Source organism: Dermacentor variabilis, chromosome 3 (assembly GCF_050947875.1).
Source record: "Dermacentor variabilis isolate Ectoservices chromosome 3, ASM5094787v1, whole genome shotgun sequence".
Lineage (NCBI taxonomy): Eukaryota > Metazoa > Arthropoda > Arachnida > Ixodida > Ixodidae > Dermacentor > Dermacentor variabilis.
The window spans coordinates 89,775,261-89,793,816 of NC_134570.1; the positions used below are offsets into that span (position 1 = coordinate 89,775,261).

Sequence of the window (18,556 nt, forward strand, 5' to 3'; positions counted from 1 at the left end):
CCGGAAATTTTGACCACCTGGGGTTCTTTAACGTGCACCCAAATCTACGCACACGGGTGTTTTCGCATTTCGCTCCCATCGAAATGCAGCCGCCGTGGCCGGGATTCGATCCCGCGACCTCGTGCTCAGCAGCCCAACACCATAGCCACTGAGCAACCACGGCGGGTTTCGTATAATTGCTGTCGGGATAGAAACGCTATGCACATTCATATCTCGTCGAAAAATGATTAGATTTCTTTTGAGGGAGGGGGGGATAACCAAGTTTAGGAGATTAACAAGAGGCTAAATGCCAAAAGACCTAAAGCACAAGCGCCTCTTGTGGCTGCAAGATGAAAACAGGCACACAAAACTTCCGTCATAAATTTGTGAATATTCAGTCGCAATATGTGACACGCAGAAATCAGAAGCTGTGCCATGTATGTCACGTGTGCGTCGGTGATTTCTTGTACTACAAACACTTTGTGAAATGTAGGCACCTGCCACAGGTAGCACTTGGGAAATCTAGAGCAATATTTCATGTTCGGCTATAAAAAAGAAGCTGGGAGTCTAGCCCACGACCATGAGCTTAGCAGCGCAACCTCATAGCCACTGAAAAACATCTTCCACTTTGCGACCCTGCTCGTTGGCTGTTAAATACCGGCACTGTTACTTGCACCTTTGTTGAAAACATGTGAAATACCCGTTGGAATTGCTGTGGGTAAGCCGGCAGGACAGGTTCCTGCTTCTCAAAGGTGTCCTCAAGGCCGTTAGAAGCTAGCGTTCCTTGCTGCTTGACGCCTTCGTAGTAGTCGTGAATGAGAAACAACACTAGGCCCTGCGCCATGAGACGAGAAAAAAATATAGATTTGGCGCAAGTATAAGTAAAAGAAATAAAGAAAGCTGCAGAAGCGCGAGTGCTATATTTTTACTGAAAATTTTGACCCGCCGACATAGCTTTCAAGAATGCCCGGGCTTTTTTAGCAGCTATGTATTAGGCACAAAAAGCAGCTGTCATGCTCCAACTTACAGTGATCGGAAATTCTTGGTAACGTGAACGTGGATGAAGTGAAACCAAACAACATCGCAGGCATGCACTACAATTCTGTATAAGCTGATGCTGCCCGCAGGAATCTCAAACCGATACTCCTAGAAAGAATGGTCAGCTTTCTGCGTATTTTGGTTTACTTGCAAAACCTCGTTGACTGTATGATATGGCCCAACACACTGCGCCTTGAATCACACTGGTTTCCACGTGTATCATAGCTGTAGACAATATGGTGCTGAGATGTAACTACGATTGCGCATTTACGTGTTTAAATAAGCGTGCTTGCTTTCGCTGGGGCGAGGTTACTGACGCAAATCCTTTATATGGATCAGTTTGCAGCGACGTGTTGTTCAGTGCGTGCGAATAAATTGCTGCCTCTTTTTACGTAACGAACAAAAGAACGGTTTTGTTAGTTACTTGCAGATTTGGGCAACTAGCAAAAAGGAATTGTTGGTTAACCCAATCTGCGAGGTTCTTATAGCATCCTGTTGTTTTGGCCGGTGCGATTACATCCGCCTTAACACTGCCGTATTCTGTCTCATTTTGAATCTTTCAGCTGTCTGCGAGTGATGTTAAATTTACAATACTGTTCCCGCTTGCCTCCTGAGATATATATATTTCGGCTACTCATAAACTAATTTGATAAATTTTTGCGGTAGAAGGTTCCTTAGAGGGCACGTAGCCATTTCGAGAGTATAACAAAAATTTGCTATGTGACCTGAAGAGGGGCCCTTTAAGTAGTCTTATAGCATGGACCACTACGTATTTGCTCATGGCCGTGTTGATGTCTTAGTCGTTGAATTGTCGTCATTCCAGCTTTACCATTTGGCTCTTGCCGTGCCGTCGCAATCATGCCTTCTGTGATGACGCGGTGCCTTAAGTAGTCTTATAGTTCGAACAACTAGATGTTTCCTCAAGGCCGTGGTGCTATCAATGTCGTGGAATCGTCGCAATTTCACCTTTGTTGTGGGATTTTTTTCATACCGTCTTCGTCGCGCGGTCGTCTTTATACAGTCGTCATGAATCGTGGTAATACCGCGAGCATCGTGCAGTCGCAAGGCCTTTCCAATGGAGTCATGCAATCTTTGTCATACCATCTTCGTGACGCAATGGTTGCCAATGCTTCGGGATCCTACAGCTGTCTTCACGCATTCGTTCTCATACCGTCGCAGTGATGTTGACGTGGTCGTTCCATCGTCTTAATGGTGACGTGGTCATCCAACTCTTGTGATGCCGTCGTCAGACCATTGTCGTCATGACGTCGTCAGTTTACTGCTTTCATCGCTCTTTTGACGTCATTTCGTGTGCGCAATCCTATAATCACAACGCTGTCGTATTCCAATCGTGCTTAAGGTGCCGTTGCCAAACCATCGTCGTTAAAGCCCTGCCGTCTGTCAGTCTCTCCCAGGCACCCCTTGTCGTGCATTGTAGTGATCTCGTCGTGAATGGGTCATCGTCGGCGTTCTATGTTTGTCATGAAATCGGACAACATTTCAACAGCTCTCCGAGGCACCTTCCACAACCAAAAGGCCCAATCATAAATCCTCACCGCACTCCGTAGTTTTCTTGAGAAGTCGTTTAACAATCTGTACGCCCTTTTAGCCTTGGCCGTTTGAGCGCGGGAAATTAGGACGGGATGTTATCCGTTCCAAGTCGTACCTTCTTGCGATGGCAGCGAAGTCATGTGACGCGAATTAGAACCCTTTGTCAGTGTAGACATGCGCAGGAATGCCATAGCGAGGGAAGATGGAAGATATCTTTAAAATTGTTTCCCTTCCTGTTAGTCCCGCCAACCTTTCAACCTCTCAGAAGTTCGACTGGTCGTCATAGACTACCACGTACGAGATCCCTGGAAACTGGAACAGGTCAATTTCGAGGTGGTACCATGCTCGTTCGGGTGTAGGCCATAGTAGCAGGTGCTCGCTTGTTTGGCTGTAGCTGTATTTCCTACACACATAGCACGTTTATACCAAGTTCTTAATATCACTGCCGAGTCCTGGCGAAAAAACCAGCCTACGTGCCCTACCCTTGCATTTGTTCGGTTGCATGTGACCCTCGTGTATCGGCTGCGCAATTTGTGCTCATGGCTTTGGCTACCACAATCTTGCTTGACTTTAGCAGTGCGCCATCCACTTCCGATAAGTCTTCTGTGAACGGCTTTAATTCCCTTTTAATGGTCGCAACTTTGCTTATGTGTTCTACAACGCTGCTTAAATACGGATCTGTGCGCGCTTCTTCTTGCAGTGATTGCTTTGTTCGTTTGCTTACAAGTTCTTAAGACCGCTTGAATTGCGTGGTCATCCACGTTTCTTCAGCGGCACCCAGGCAGCATGGCAGCAAGGGACAGGATATGTGCGAGAAGCAAGTCTTTCCCAGAGATAAACGGCAAGATAAAATCGTATTTGAAAAGATGAAAGTAAAATGGTTGCAGCCTTGGTGGCATTTCCGCAACCCATTTTGGGGCGATAGAAATCAGAGGCCTGCGATCAGTTTCGACCAGCATCCTGCTGCCGTACACTAACTGATGAAGCTTTAGTTCTCGTCATTTACCTCAAAAACTATAGCGAGCACATCTTTTTCAATTAGAGCATAGTGCATGTCCCTCTCGCTCAGAACGCACGATGCTTACGTGACCATGCAGGCGCTATTCTCCGTGTTTTTGCAGTAAGGCGGCGCCAATGCCGGTTCCCGACGCGTCTATTATTACCTTAGTTAAGACAGCTGACATAAGGAAGTATAATTTGGACAGAATTGAACATGCTTTCAGGAATGGAGGAAGCCTAAAAGCAGTAAAGAAGAAACTAGGAATTGGCAAGAATCACATGTATGCGTTAAGAGACAAAGCCGGCAATATCATTACTAATATGGATGAGATAGTTCAAGTGGCTGAGGAGTTCTATAGAGGAGATTTATACAGTACCAGTGGCACCCACAACGATAATGGACGAGGGAATAGTCTAGAGGAATTCGAAATCCCACAAGTAATGCCGGAAGAAGTAAAGAATGCCTTGGGAGCTATGCAAAGGGGGAAGACAGCTGGGGAGGATCAGGTAACAGCAGATTTGCTGAAGGACGGTGGGCAGATAGTTCTAGAAAAACTGGCCACCCTGCATACGCAATGCCTCATGACCTCGAGCGCACCGGAATCTTGGAAGAACGCTAACATAATCCTAATCCATAAGAAGGGGGACGCCAAAGACTTGAAAAATTTTAGACCGATCAGCTTACTGTCCGTTGCCTACAAACTATTTACTAAGGTAATCGCAAATAGAATCAGGAACACCTTAGACTTCTGTCAAGCAGAGGACCAGCCAGGATTCATTAAAGGCTACTCAACAATTGACCATATTCACACTATCAATCAGGTGATAGAGAAATGTGCGGAATATAATCAACCCTTATATATATCTTTCATTGATTACGAGAAAGCGCTTGATTCTGTCGAAACAACAACAGTCATGGAGACATTACGGAATTAGGGTCTAGATGAGTCGCATGTAAAAACACTGAAAGATATCTACAGGGTCTCCACAGCCACCTTAGTCCTCCATAAAGAAAGCAACAAAATACCAATGATGAAAGGCGTCAGGCAGGGAGATACGATCTCTCCAATGCTACTCACAGCGTGTTTACAGGAAGTATTCAGAGACCTGGACTGGGATGAATTGGGGATAAGAGTTAATGGAGAATACCTTAGTAACTTGCGATTCGCTGATGATATTGCCTTGCTTAGTAACTCAGGGGACCAATTGCGATGCATGCTCCCTCACCTGAAAAGGCGAAGCAGAAGAGTGGGTCCAAAAATTAATCTGCAGAAAACTAAAGTAATGTTTAACAGTCTCGGAAGGGAACAGCAATTTCCAATAGCTATTGAGGCACAGGAATTGGTAAGGGAATACATCTACTTAGGGCAGGTAGTGACCGTGGATCCGATCATGCGACGGAAATCATCTGAAGAATAAGAACGGGCTGGGGTGCATTTGGCAGGCATTCTGAGATCATGAACAGCAGGTTGCCATTATCCCTCAAGAGAAAAGTGTATATTAGCTGTGTCTTACCTGTATTCACCTACGGGGCAGAAACCTGGAGGCTTACGAAAAGGGTTCTACTTAAATTGAGGACGACGCAACGAGCTATGGAAAGAAGAATGACGGGTGTAACGTCGAGGGATAAGAAATGAGCAGATTGGTTGAGGGAATAAACGCGAGTGAATGACGTCTTAGTTGAGATCAAGAAAAAGAAATGGGCATGGGCAGGACATGTAATGAGGAGGGAAGATAACCGATGGTCATTAAGGGTTACGGACTAGATTCCAAGGGAAGGGAAGCGTAGCAGGGGGTGGCAGATAGTTAGGTGGGCGGATGAGATTAAGAAGTTTGCAGGGACGACATGGCCACAATTAGTACATGACCAGGGTAGTTCGAGTAGTATGAGAGAGGCCTTTGCCCTGCAGTGGGCGTAACCAGGCTGATGATGATGATGATGATGATGATGATGATGATGATGATGATGATGATGATGAGCTTGCTGCGCTCGCTTTAGTACGGCTTAAATCATGCTGCTCTGTTGAGCCCCACAAGAGCAGAATGTCGTCAATGTATACGCGTACTCCTGTCACGCGTTCAAAAACTGTTAACGTCCTGCGGAAGACCTCGCTCGCTGAAGAAATTCCAAACGGCAGCCTTAAGAACCTGTAGCGATCAAAGGGCGTTGTGAATGTGCACACGCACGTCGTAGCGGATGTAGCTTCGTCCAGTGGTACCTGATGGAAGCCAGCGTTTGCGTCATGCCGACAAAAGTAATTTGCGCCCATGATTTCGCTTTCAGTGTCCTCCAGCGTTGAGACTCCCACATTCTTGATAATGCTTCCGTTATATGCCTTTAAAACTGTCGTGCTTTTTTCTTGGCTCTGTTGTTCGGTTGGTATGCCTGAACACAGGTTGGCTTGCGAGCCAGCGTCTACTTTATATCGCAGTTCTTGGCCGGCTATCTTGCCGCGAACTGTCCCTGCTCCCGCACCACCAATCACGCGGCCCACGCTGATATTCAGCATATCGAATATCGGACTCTTGTGCTTCATCGACTTGGTTTACCCGGCGCCTTCTGCAATACTCCGCGAAGTGATTGTTTTCCTTGCATACGTAGCAAAACATTACGCGAGTCGGACCCTCTTCTGGCGCTTTAGATCTTCCGCATACACAGCATCGAGACTGTTTTTAGCTTTTTCGTTCAGTTCTTCTCATGAACTCTACTTGAAAACTTTCCTTAGACCACGTTTCATTTTGCTGTGCAGAAACTTCGACTGCTTTGCACAGTTGGTCAGTTTTCAGCAAGCCAACGTTCTTCTCGCCAAGCAATCTGTCTAAGCTTTATTTCGTTGATACCAAAGACCACTTGGTCCCTTATCATGGATTATTCAAGTACTCCTCTTTCGCAGAGTTTTACTTGCTTCTTCATATCCCGCGAAAAATCTAAAAAGGTTCCGCCTCGCCCTGAACTCGAAGGCGGAACACGTGCCTTTCATGAACTTCATTCCCTTGCTGGACACAGTACTCTTCAAACTTACCGACCAGAGTTTCATAATCTGCTATGTTCTCACCATCGACAAACACGAAGTTGTACGCGTACAGGACATCGTGACCTGTGCTGCTGAGGTGAATTGCCGCTTTCACAGCTTCTGTCCTTGGCTTGTCTGACGACGTCGCTATGTTGAAGAGTTTCAACTTCTGGTTAAACAGCAGCCAGTTTCTTCAGTTTCCGGTAGGCTGCAGCGGCTCCGGACATTTGACGGCGTCCATTCTGCTGCCGACACAAACACTTCTGACACCATGCTTCGTGGCCAAAGTAACCGACCGAGGCAACCCGTTGCTCAGCAAGGAATGACCGCCTGGTCGTATGTTCATATCGCTTATGTATCTGCGATGGTAGCCAGGAAAAGAGAGAAAGAAGAGCAAAATGCTATCGGCGCACATACGCGATAGCTCATTCTGATAGTGTGGCTATTACGTATTTTCCCCATTTAGCATTAGGTTGACTTAGGAGAAGTTATTAGTGGTTCGACCACCAAGTGACACTCTTGTCTCTTGCGCAGAATTTCCAGTTCACCTCCTGAGACGACCGGGGACAAAATAAAAATAATAAATAGAAAAAAATACCTAGTACAGTACAAAATTCGTGGGTAATTCATTATATATATGACATCAGAACACAAGTTTAGTTGCAAGTTGAGTTACTGAAGTGTCCGGAATAATCAGAATTATTTAGAAATCACTTATTAGCGCACACCAAAAGACATAATCGTAGACTTAGAGACCCGCCTTGGCGAAATTCCTGGAAACCCGGATGTAGAAGGTAGAAATAATGACATCACTAAAGACGTCAAACACAAGAAGGTGGCATCATATTTAACTGGATAATTACTGCAAAACACGTGCCAGGCATAGACTGAACACCTGCCTAGAAGAGCCAATGTGACGTCACTCCCTCTCTCGAGTCTTTCCCGGCCCGCACCTGCTACCTGGATCGCTAGCTTGCTCGCAACAGCTGCGCACGCGCGCTCGTTACATGCTCAGACGACAGCACCGGAGAGGAAAGCGTAAGGTGCGCTTCATGCACTGCTCGCTATGGGTCTACGCCCCGCCAGGTGGCGCATGCTGCGCTTCCTCCTCGCCCTCCTTCGCTCCTCGTCCGCATGTCGTGCCACGGGAAAGTCGTTCGCTCGCTTAATCTAACGAACACCAACGTCGAGGTGCGAGTTAGAGCTTGTACTCCGGTATGAACACTGCCTACAAGTTTCATGTGCTTTTTAGATCTTCAAAAGTTGTAGGACATAATTATTGGTGTTTTAGCGCAAAATCTTCAAAAAGAAAGCATAGAGAGACACAAACGGAACAGGCACTATATGATATGCTTTTGAGTCGGCATATTTCCAATGACTTCCATTTGATATAAGCTGTTGTTCTTTAGAAATGGCTCACAAATACTGTCAGTAACGCGGCATAAAAGGGGCATTAAAGCTCGGTAGCATTTACCCTCTCTTTTCCAACATTTTGTTGCGTGTCTGATTTGCAGAGTGTATACGAGCTTTTTTAGCTTACTTATTTCGCATGTCACGATGTTTTATGTCTGCTTTGGTCGAGTGAATGTAGCCATATAGTGCAGTCCCCTGTCTGCATTGCACATTGCAAAAAACACAATATTGTCCGCCATGCAGACTCACCTTAATGACAGTGGCGATGGTAGCTCCACATAAAAATAGCATTAAAATATGCTCCTGCATGAGAAAACAGGACACAATGTTGTCTAGTGAGCGCGCATCTTTGTTGAATTTTATAATGACCGAGTCTTTTTTTTCTTGCAAGCACAATATTGTCTACCCGGCTTGATGGTCGTGTAAAGTTGGAGTTGTATATGTGAGCTACTGCTTGCACTGGTCCAAAAAAAGCTACCAAAGCTGCTGTACGTTTGAAACACTGATCACTCATTCGTTAGGCATGTTGGAATGCTGAATGATTAGGCAAAAAGAACTTTGTTCTGCAAAGCAATACTCTAAAGCAAATGACGGAGAATCGTTTAGAAGAACCATCTAAATTTATATTTTATTGACTGCTTGAAGCATTCTGTAAACAAAAATTCATCTTCGTAACCCACAAGAATGAGGCATAATGAAACAGAGGGACATTTAAATTAATAAATATGAAACAGTATCTTACGTATTATACGACTTTGTTAGCCCTTCACCTCACGTTGACGAGTATAGTCATGCAATTTTCTACCAATATAACGGATGACGACTATAGTCGTCATAAACAAACATTTGTCGCACAGGGAATCTGTGATGACTATACTTGTCCTATAACATTTAGTTGCTATTCCTGACACTTGATGACCACGCTTGTCCATGTTATGCCTTTAATTATATTGCCACCTCAGACAACCCTGCGTAAAGCATGGCTACCTCCTCGAAGCGAGACAATCAAAGCGCGCGTAAAAGAAATTATTTTGACGATTCCTCCTTAGACAACAGCTCTGTAGGGTTTCGCTCGGAAGCGCAAAGTGCCGTGTTCTGACATGATGAGTCTGGTAGCCCGGAGCACCTAGCGGCTGACCGTAAGTCTACCATACGAAGACTGCTTACTAACTGCTTTAGGAGCTGCGTAAAAGTAGCTGCTATTTATATGCATGTTTTCGCAACGTTTAGGTTATTTTTTCTTCGTATTGTCTTGTTTTCATAGTGCATCTAGTCCTGCAAAACGTCTTTCTGCAAGACACCAGGGCAATGCAGTGCACCCTTCTTCAACCTATATTCTTACGCAATTGGTGAAATAAAGAAACCCCATTGAATTGAAATGATGATGCCGTGGTATTCAGAAAAAGAAAGCTCTACTGACTGAAGGAAAAAATTTCCGGTAAATTTGGAACAATTTTCTTCTCGCGCTAGGGAAAGGGTCAGAATATGAGCTAAACAAAATGAACACCAAAGCTATGCAAGCTGCACGAAAAGGTTCACTGCTTCAAAGCTTGGAGCAAAGGCTGCGCAGTCGCGCCAGTGATGAGCTAAGCCTACGTTCTGTTTCTTGTAGCGTGATCTGCTTCAACATCAAGAGGGGATTTGGCGAAACCTTTTGCAGAGAACGTTCGGAACTTATAATTCCCACTGGTAGAGGCTGCACACCGTGTCAACGAATTCTTAGCGACGAGTGCTACGTAGCGTTCTACTGTGAAGTTCTTCAGCAATGTGAGCTACAGTGGTATGCTGAGGGATTCCGGCGAAAGAATCAGACTTATACATAGGAGTCCTTAGCGAAACCACGCAAAGCTTATTGCTGGTAGAAAGTGAAAATATCTATAACTGTTACTGATACAGCAATAGCGGTTCTTAAGTGAACTTTTTTTCGATAAAAGAGCTTACACAACCCTATAGTCACGGCATGGACGAAAAAAATTAGGCACATGCTCATAAAACAAGCGAGTCTCATACGAGTGTAGTTTAATTTTTTCCATACACATCCACGACAATGATATTGCGGTTGTTATGAGTGACTACTTGAGTTTCTTAGTAAATACTTGAAACCAAGGTAAGGAGATGTAGAGGCACGCTATGGACGCCAAAAAGTAAATGTGACATGAGTCGGTGAGGACTCATTCTGCAAGTATAAAAAGAATAGTAAGTAACACACCTTCTCTTAAAGACCACGGCGGTTATTTTTGGAGCTCAAGGAATCTGAATGTATTTTCCTCAGTGTATTTTTCTGCACGCTTCCGTCATTTCTTGAAAACACCAGGCTTTAAACCTGCGCAAATGTTTTAAAAATAAATTTCGTTCATTCCATCGCACCCCATTCCTTGCATGCTCCTTAGCTGCTGGCCACCTTGTGTTATGACGTAAAAGGCGGAATACGCCGAACATGCTGGCAATGAATTGTAGCAGTAAATTAGTGACAGTGAGCTAGTGTTTGGTGTGAGAAGTTGCTGTCGCGAAAAAGGTACATTCTACGTGCGCGGGTAAGAGATGGGAGACACGTGGTGCTGCGTTGTTGCCTGCAAGAAATTCAGCTCTCGCCGTCGCACTCACAGTTGAGCCGATATCGGTCGCGTTCAGTCGAGATTAAGCCTGTCACACCCACCGAGTTCGTGCGACAACTGCTGGCGTACTTCAGCGACTGGCCTGAAGCTAATTAAGCCATTACGATGTAGAAAACTGCTTGTGTAGTTAACTTTTGACCATACGGATTTGCAATAAACTATTCTTCATTTCGCACAGTGCGCACACAAAAAGCTACAGGCAGGAACACGGCGCGCTATCAACATCAGTACGTTGCTGTTCTCGAAGGCTGCCACCCAGCATTCGCCGTCACTTCCCTGGCCTAAATGTGACTACTCACGTGGGTGCATCTTTTAAGTATTGCTATGCTGACTCATTATTTGGCTTCTGAGGAGCATTGTTTCCCTCGTATCCGAAATGGGCCGCGAGCGTAGGCCCCTTCGATACAGCAGCGTAAACAACCACCTTGTTCGGCTGCCAACGGTGTCAATATTAGCATCGGCGTTTGCGCGAGAAAACTGCGCGATAAATGTCCGCAATGTCCTAATCTATGTCTACTTTATGAAACACAATAAATGTGTGCGTGAAGAAAATAACAAAAACAATAAGTACGCAGCATAACAACGCTCCCGTACTACGTTCTCCCGCTCGCTGTTTTCGAAGGTGTGTGTTCACTCATATCAGTGCTCTCAGAGTGATTCAATGTGGGTTACTTGAACAAAATTGGCATGTTTTGCTATGTTCTGACATGAATTGATGCCACTGATGGGAGGCTAGCATTATATCCCCAACGAACGACTAGTGGTTGCGGTACCTGTTCATGTAATTAAATGCACCGGTCGGTGGTATGGAATATCAGCAGTGTTTTTGCGGGATACAAATGTGGAAGGTAGTGCTGTACACTATCTCATAGTGAGCATGCGAAACTCTTCCATATGGAGGGGCAAAACACCTCAAATAGAAAGCAGCACATGTAAAATTAGGGGTTAGGGCTGCCCTCGGTGTAGAGAGTGCATCCCTCTATGCATGGGCACTGGTTTTCGTGGTGGCGGGTCTAATGCGAACGGCGATTCGTGGCTCTTGAATTTTGCCGGAATCGTAGCTGTCATCGCATGGCAGATCCAAAGAGGTAGTGCAGCGTCTGCTCTTCGCCGCTTACGTTCTCCGCACGAGCGACATCGGCATGCCTTGCGCGCCTTCCCCATTAGCGTGCCTCTCGTGACGTCACACCAAGGGGTTCATTCGCGAGCTTGGTCAGGTGTAGGTTTCGTTGTAGCGCTTTTGTGCTTATTTGAAGTTGTTGTGCAATTTGCGGAACAATTTTACTGTCAGATGCGTGACAGGGGGATATCGGGAACCCAAATATTCCATTGCCTTGACATGGTAAAAAAAAGTCACCGAACTTGTCTTTGAGCATTGCTGTCAGTGGATATTATTTATGCGAGTATGAATTAGCTTAGTACACTAAGATCAGCGCTTACAGACTTACCCCATCCTTTATGGTGTCGCTTGGGGGATTATTCTTTAGATACTGTAACGACAAAGGTTGCAAAAGTTCAGAAATTATGTTCTTGCAAAAGGCTGAATTGATGACCTCGCTTTCGCGCACTAACTAAATCAACAAGCTCGGTGCCATGCTCGCACAGTGAAACATGAACTCATCTCACTCGATAACCGAAGACACTCGCTGGTAGTGCGCTCGTATGATAAAGAGCGGCACCAGTGGCGAGCGAATGCCCCCCTTCTTGCTGCCTCTCACTTCAACGGGAACTCAGCGCGCAAAAGCACAGCGCACACGACGCAATCAGCCATGTTCGCTCGCCTACAGCCTCTGAACCCACCGCAGTTTACCTCCAAGAAGGGGCTGCACTGCTGCCAGTCAGATGTTGCGCGCCAGCGTGCCCCGCTCCTAGCGCGCACATTTCCTCCTTTCTCCATCCCACCTCTCTAGGAGCACGTGAGAAAACGGTGGACAACCCCTCCGCCTTCTTCCCTTGCGTGCGCGAGTAGGCGCCACTGCACGAAGGCACCATGTTTCTCGGCCACGCCCGCACGCTTTCCTTATCACCTACAGCATACGGCACGCGGCCACGCTCTTATCGTAATCTTCTGCGGAACATCACGGCCTCGGCGACGACGACGGCGTAAATTCGTTTTTACTGCGCTTATAAATGCTATCACAACAAAATATTTAACTACTTTGAGGCAGTGAGTACAAGTCACGGGGGACCAATGTAAGTGAGACAAGTAAGCGGGCACTGGCGCGCGTGTCTTAAATATGCAAAACGCGATTTGTCGCGAGGGGCGGCAGGCGCGAGGCGCGGAGACACTGCCTTGCGGCCGTCGGTAAGTGTACGTGTGGTATAGCATTTAAACCTTTAAAGGACCCCTGAAACGGTTCAGACAAATTTTGTAGACGCATGGAGTACAGCTAAAGTTAATTATTCGCACCACACTTTGCGCGAAACGTCTCATATTAAGAGAGCTACGGAGGATTACAAGTTACCCTCCTCCATAGCCACGCATTTTCTCCTCAACTCGTTCGCCGAGTGATCGAGGCTAAGCTCCACCTTCACTGGCTCTGCATCGTGATGGCACGTCGTGTCGTCGACTTCCGCTTCTCTAGGAGCGAGCGCGTGAAGCCTCTCCGAACTCCCTGCCCTCTTCTTGCCAGTCGACCCCGACTGGCAAGAAGTCGACAGCGAGAGCTATCGAAGCAGCGTGCGTTGCGAGCTTTCTGTCGCAGCGCCGAAAGTGTCTGGTATTCCGGTAACCACAGGGGAGCTGGACGGAACGGTAGAGACATAAACACAAGCTGATGAAGGAACTTTAGCGTAGACGCGCGTGAACGGCATGATCGGTCTGCACGGTCGAGCCACCCGTTGGCGCAGAGCTTAACCAGCCGAACAAAAGCTAATATTGTTCTGACCAGGTGTAAACCATTTTAAACATTTACAAAAACAACGTGTTACACCAAAATTTACACCAGCCGCAAAGAAGAATACATTTCATTGCACCACGCAGACGATTCACATTTGCGCTTCTGCTCATCCCGTGAAACGAGACAAACGGCGAGGCCCAGTCCCCTTGCGCTTGCGCTTACCCTAAAACTGGACTCGTGAAACGCGATTGCGTTAGTAGTCTTCCGGTGTAAAGTGACGGCCGCAGACGCGCAAATCATGGCGCCGATCGGATAGCGGCAGTCCGTTGCGCTGCAGCCAGTCCGCTCGTCTGCTGCCTTGCAGAGGTACATGATGTCGCAGCTTGACATATTGCCTGTCGCTACGTTTGCAGTCCACAACGCAACAAAGCGGAATCCTAGTGCTCGCGAAAAGACTGAGACCGACTCTGACCGCGGAGTTTTCGTCAAAATTGAACACGTGTCAGCACAAGCAAACGACGCTTGCTGTGTGCCGGAAAAGCTTAAGTGTAGTGAGAAATTGTTCTTGTGCATTCTCTTTCTGTTACTTTCTTTTTATAGAAGCAAATTACCTAAAATTCCAACTATTACGAACATCATTTGTTCACAATAAAGGAAGACAAATTATCGATGACGCGCCCTAGGCAGCCAATCGGATAGCTCGTCCTACTGACGTCAATTGGGTGCTTTACGTCACGAGGCTTTACATTTGAGGGATCGCCAGTCGTTTGTGCGCAGGCGCGAGTAAGAGCGGGCGCGAGAGAGAAAATGTGGGGGACTTTAGCTCCTTGAATATATGACTCTGCCTAGGCACTCCGGATGTTTCTTAGCGCGTGTTGTATGCGCTTGTCCCCTAGTCATGCCGGCATTGCGGAGTGCGGTCGAGTTTGTTCACGCTCCGCAGCTGGCTGCCCGCTGTTGTGACTTCGGAGTGGAGGACGAAAGACGGACTCTTTCCGCAGAAGAAGAAGAAACGAGAAACTTTATACAATATATTGCAGAAAGTGGATGATAGCGTACAGGTAGCAGTGAGAGCGCATCAGACCGACCGGGCGGCTGGACGAGACTCTCTCCTCTCACAATGGGCCGGTTCTTCCTTAAATCCCTTCTTCCGCGATGCTGCTGGCCGAAAGAAGTGTGTTCGCATGTGTTTTCTAACTGAAATTGCGGAATTATTTCCATGCGACGCCCTGACAGCTCTTGCAGTATATGAGGAGAAGTAGAAGAAAATAAAGAAGAAAAGAAATAATTGATTTCTCTTTTTCTGAAATCTAAGCACGGTGCTGCGAAAGATGCAGAATTCCTTACAACCACGGGAATAAATACGTAATGCGTGCAGACTTATCCAGCGCGTGTGTCTGCTTCTTGAAACGCTTAACACGGCTACGTTTGTACATGACGCGTAATTGGTGCCTGACGTTTCGCTGCTGCAGACACCATCTTCTTTTGCCCAATGGGCTATTTCATGCTTTCGTTTCAAAAATAAAAGCAAAGCAAAAAAAAACGAGTTGCTGGCAGTGCCATGGCATAGGGGAGCGGCTTTTCCACATAACATTGGAGCCCTAAATAACCGACCCTCGCGCAACTCCCGCTCCTTAAGAGGAGCCATATACGGTAACTCGAATAAAGTTCGGCGCTCGGCGACGCGACGCGCAACATCTGCCATCGTCCTCGACTGCTGAGCAATAAATTACTTCGCGAGTCTATTCGATTGCGGCTGTTTTCGGTACGGTGTGAGCGTTCGACGTGGATCTGATGGATACGCTAATCAGCTACCAGTGCATGCAGGGTGACTTACATGAAGATCTGCCTTCTAGCGCATACGACATATTGCACATCAATCTCGACGATCACAAGATGATAGCACTGCCTTATATGGCACCCTACAGCTAGACCACATTGTCTAAGTTGCACACAAAATAAGAAACACCGGACAATGCAGACTTGACATGTTGCACAGATCGACCAATGAAAGCCGCTGAAGGCAACGTTTCGATAATCGAACTTTTCGTCGTAAGGGAAGAAAGTTACAAACACTAGTACGTTCGTCGAACGCTCGCTCCAGCGACATACGTTACTTGACCACTCGTGATCGTTACTTAAATTGAGGACGTCATTACTGACAAATTTCTTACTTCTTGCCACTTCAGGTTGTTGCCATTTATGTACCTGACGCACTGCAACAGTGAAAAGGATATGGTTGTAAGCAGGATTTTCAAAGCCATAGTAAAGTACAATTGTTACAAGCACAAAGGGCAGCAGACTGGACCCAACCAATGACGAAATGAAGATTGCTAAAGTAGCCTACTTTGAGGTTTACTTATGAAAGAGAAACTTCCACTAGAAGCAGTGTTTCTCCATTGGTAATCTACCTCCAAGCTGCGGAAGGGAACCGGTAAGCTAGTGATGAGCGTTTGCACTGTTAAATAATTAGCTTTCTTCTTGCGATGAAGTCCTGGTACAAAGATGGGTTGTCAAAGCAAGCAAAGTAAAGCAAGCGCCTTATTTAGGGAATTTAACTTTACACGGCCTATTGTATTGGCCTATTGTACCTTCCTTTCCTCATCTTTATTTTGATATTTTATTCTTTTTTGTTCCACTTCATCCTTTCTGTACGCAGAGTTTTAGGGAAGAGGGTACTAGCTGAGGCCGACTTCTCGGCCTTTCGGTTAAAAATATTCTGTCTTCTAATTCAGCGAAATCTTCTTTACATTTTTTATTGCAATATTTTTTTTAACTTTCTAATAAACTTGGGCCGTTTATAACTTTGTCTCAAGTGTAGAAAATCGCACATATGGGATGGTTGTTCGTAAGCGGATCAGGTGGCAAGTTCTCCCAGCTGTGACAAACGTCACTTTTCCAACGAAACGTTCAGAAATATTTTGGCTGCATCAAATGATTTCTAGCACAGAAATTTCCCTTCACTCGATGTACTTATTTTTTGTTGCGGGTGTCAAACTTAATCGGGCTGTCGCTTGAGATCTCGGGCTCGATAGGAAAACGAAAGTTTGTATACCTGCACGTTAAAGCTACACGTTTTTTTATCCAGCATGAAAGCGCTGTATTTCAAAGGCTCGCGCTATAGATATTAAAGGAACAGCATCAACTGGAATGGTTTAAGTATCATTTGAAAACGAGTATGACATTCTCATAGAATTGCTAATGAATCTAACGACAAAGGCCCCATTGTACTTCTATCACGTAATTTTTCTTTCACTTCTTCAGCGCTCTAGCCTTACAAGGATTATTTAAGTAGTAAATTGCTCTACATTCAGAATTAAGCATCTTGAAACAATTATTGTGGTCGTCGACAGGAAGCACGACAGTCTTGCGTACGCATTGCGGCTAAACTTACGAGAGCATTATAAATAGGATTTCCTCATTTGTAATCAATTCATATCTCCTAAACAAACATTTTGCTTCGTACTTCCCAGAAAATATGTTTGCAGAAGTTGGGCGCTAAATGAGACTAAATGAAGGCATACGAAAATACCGGGATACAATATTAGTTTCAAAAACATTAATGCAATGCTTAAAAGCACCATGCGAACGCAGAAGGAAGAAGTAAAGCAAATACATTTGTTACCCGTCATCTCTCTATGGCATGAACATCAGAAACCATGGCACACCACTTACCACCTAGCTTACTTGTATTTCTTAAGGATAATACATTTTGCGAGCATAACATTAAAAATTCAAACTCCGGAGCGACAGACGATGCTTGCATAGAAACAAACGAGCGAGAAACCAATCGGGAGAGGTTAAGGAGATCGAGGAAGGTACTTACCATCCTCTGAAATGGAGTAAACGCTTCAGATTTTATATCTGCATTTGATGAAATTGTTTCTGCGAACTTTGTGCGCAGCAGCTGGAAGTCGTATTGATAGATTTTAGAGGTGGAACAAACAACGTGCCTTGAAACAAACGTCACATTTTAATTGTAATCCCTCGAAACTACGCTTGGAGGACGGTAGCTAATTATCCATTGGCTGCAGGTAACAAAGTGATGTCCTTATTTTGTGTTATTTAAGCCAGCGAACAATAAACGACTTCTCTAGACCGAGAAGGTGCGTTTGATGAGCCTCTCTAAACAGAGCAAGTTAGCTAGATATGCACTGTGCTAATGAATAATCGCTATGTTTATCCGTTTCAGTACAACATTACTAAAAGCAGTACTGGTGTCCAATTGTAGTTCAATCGTGCACTTTTGCGATAAAACAAATGAAGGTCATTACAAAGCCGTTTAGTCTTTGCCCACATTGCGAAGAGTGATAGGACCCGTTGGTGAATGACTGCTGTCATACGAACCTAGCGGACTTGAGCATCATTAGAAAGTGTGTGAAAATGATATTTAAATAAGAGCTATAGAATTTTCCTACATTTGTTATTGTTCTGCTTTCACCACATAAGCAGTACAGCGCTCAGCGATTCAAACGCCCTACCCTTAGCACATTGCTTCCGGGGCTTGCTCTGCACCTGTGGGCGCTGAGGAAACCGCTCACGCACCATGGTATAAGGTAAGGGAGAGACCGTTTGTGATTTGTGTTGAGTGTATCGGGGGCGCGAGGAAGGGGGGGGGGGAGGCCGGTCAGTGCATAATACGACAGGTAACCACGGGCGGGTTCTCCGCGGATAGCGCCCCCATGACGACATTTCGCGAAAGGAATAAATCGGCAGTTGAAATGATACCGGTACTTACATCTTGGGCGCAGTTGTAGCCGTCAAAAATCGCCGCGAAAAATTCGAAGGTAATGACAAGCGCCTTGGCACAGAGTGCCAGCCGCATTCTCTTAAGAGTCCCCTGAAATAAGCGGGCAGAAATGGGCATCGGCTTATGCTTTGACAATCAAGAGGCAGGACTCGGAGCGCAGGCATATCGAATGGCTAAAAAGCAGTGTGTGTTGAAATACGCATTTATCTAGCCTGACAACCGGATGCCGGCTACTGGGATGCAACAACGTCTTTGCAGAGTTTACAAATTTATTATTTCGTATACTTTGGATATTTTATCTGAGAAGTTTGGCATTACTTCTAGTGACGATGTTTTTCGTCCTACTTTATATTACGC

At 45.7% G+C, this 18,556-nt stretch overlaps 1 protein-coding gene across 1 annotated transcript; it reads right to left on the reverse strand.

Moving 5' to 3' along the window:
• Positions 1-298: 298 nt before the first annotated feature.
• Positions 299-18,274, reverse strand: LOC142574610 (uncharacterized). Its single transcript, XM_075683654.1, has 5 exons — positions 18,188-18,274; positions 12,058-12,099; positions 8,244-8,297; positions 680-814; positions 299-322 (listed from the first exon to the last, which is right to left on the reverse strand). The coding sequence occupies exons 1-5, from the start codon at positions 18,272-18,274 to the stop codon at positions 299-301; spliced, it is 342 nt and encodes a 113-aa protein (XP_075539769.1).
• Between the last annotated feature and the right edge of the window lie 282 nt (positions 18,275-18,556).

Excerpts from the sequence above, each read along its gene's own strand:
- LOC142574610 (XM_075683654.1), bottom strand. The coding sequence starts at position 18,274 with ATGCGGCTGGCACTCTGTGCCAAGGCGCTTGTCATTACCTTCGAATTT. Across the intron at positions 815-8,243 it reads CCATCGCCACTGTCATTAAG|GGCCTAGTGTTGTTTCTCAT; the intron begins GTGAGTCTGCAT and ends CTCATGGCGCAG. Across the intron at positions 323-679 it reads ACCCACAGCAATTCCAACGG|CCACAAGAGGCGCTTGTGCT; the intron begins GTATTTCACATG and ends TTCATCTTGCAG.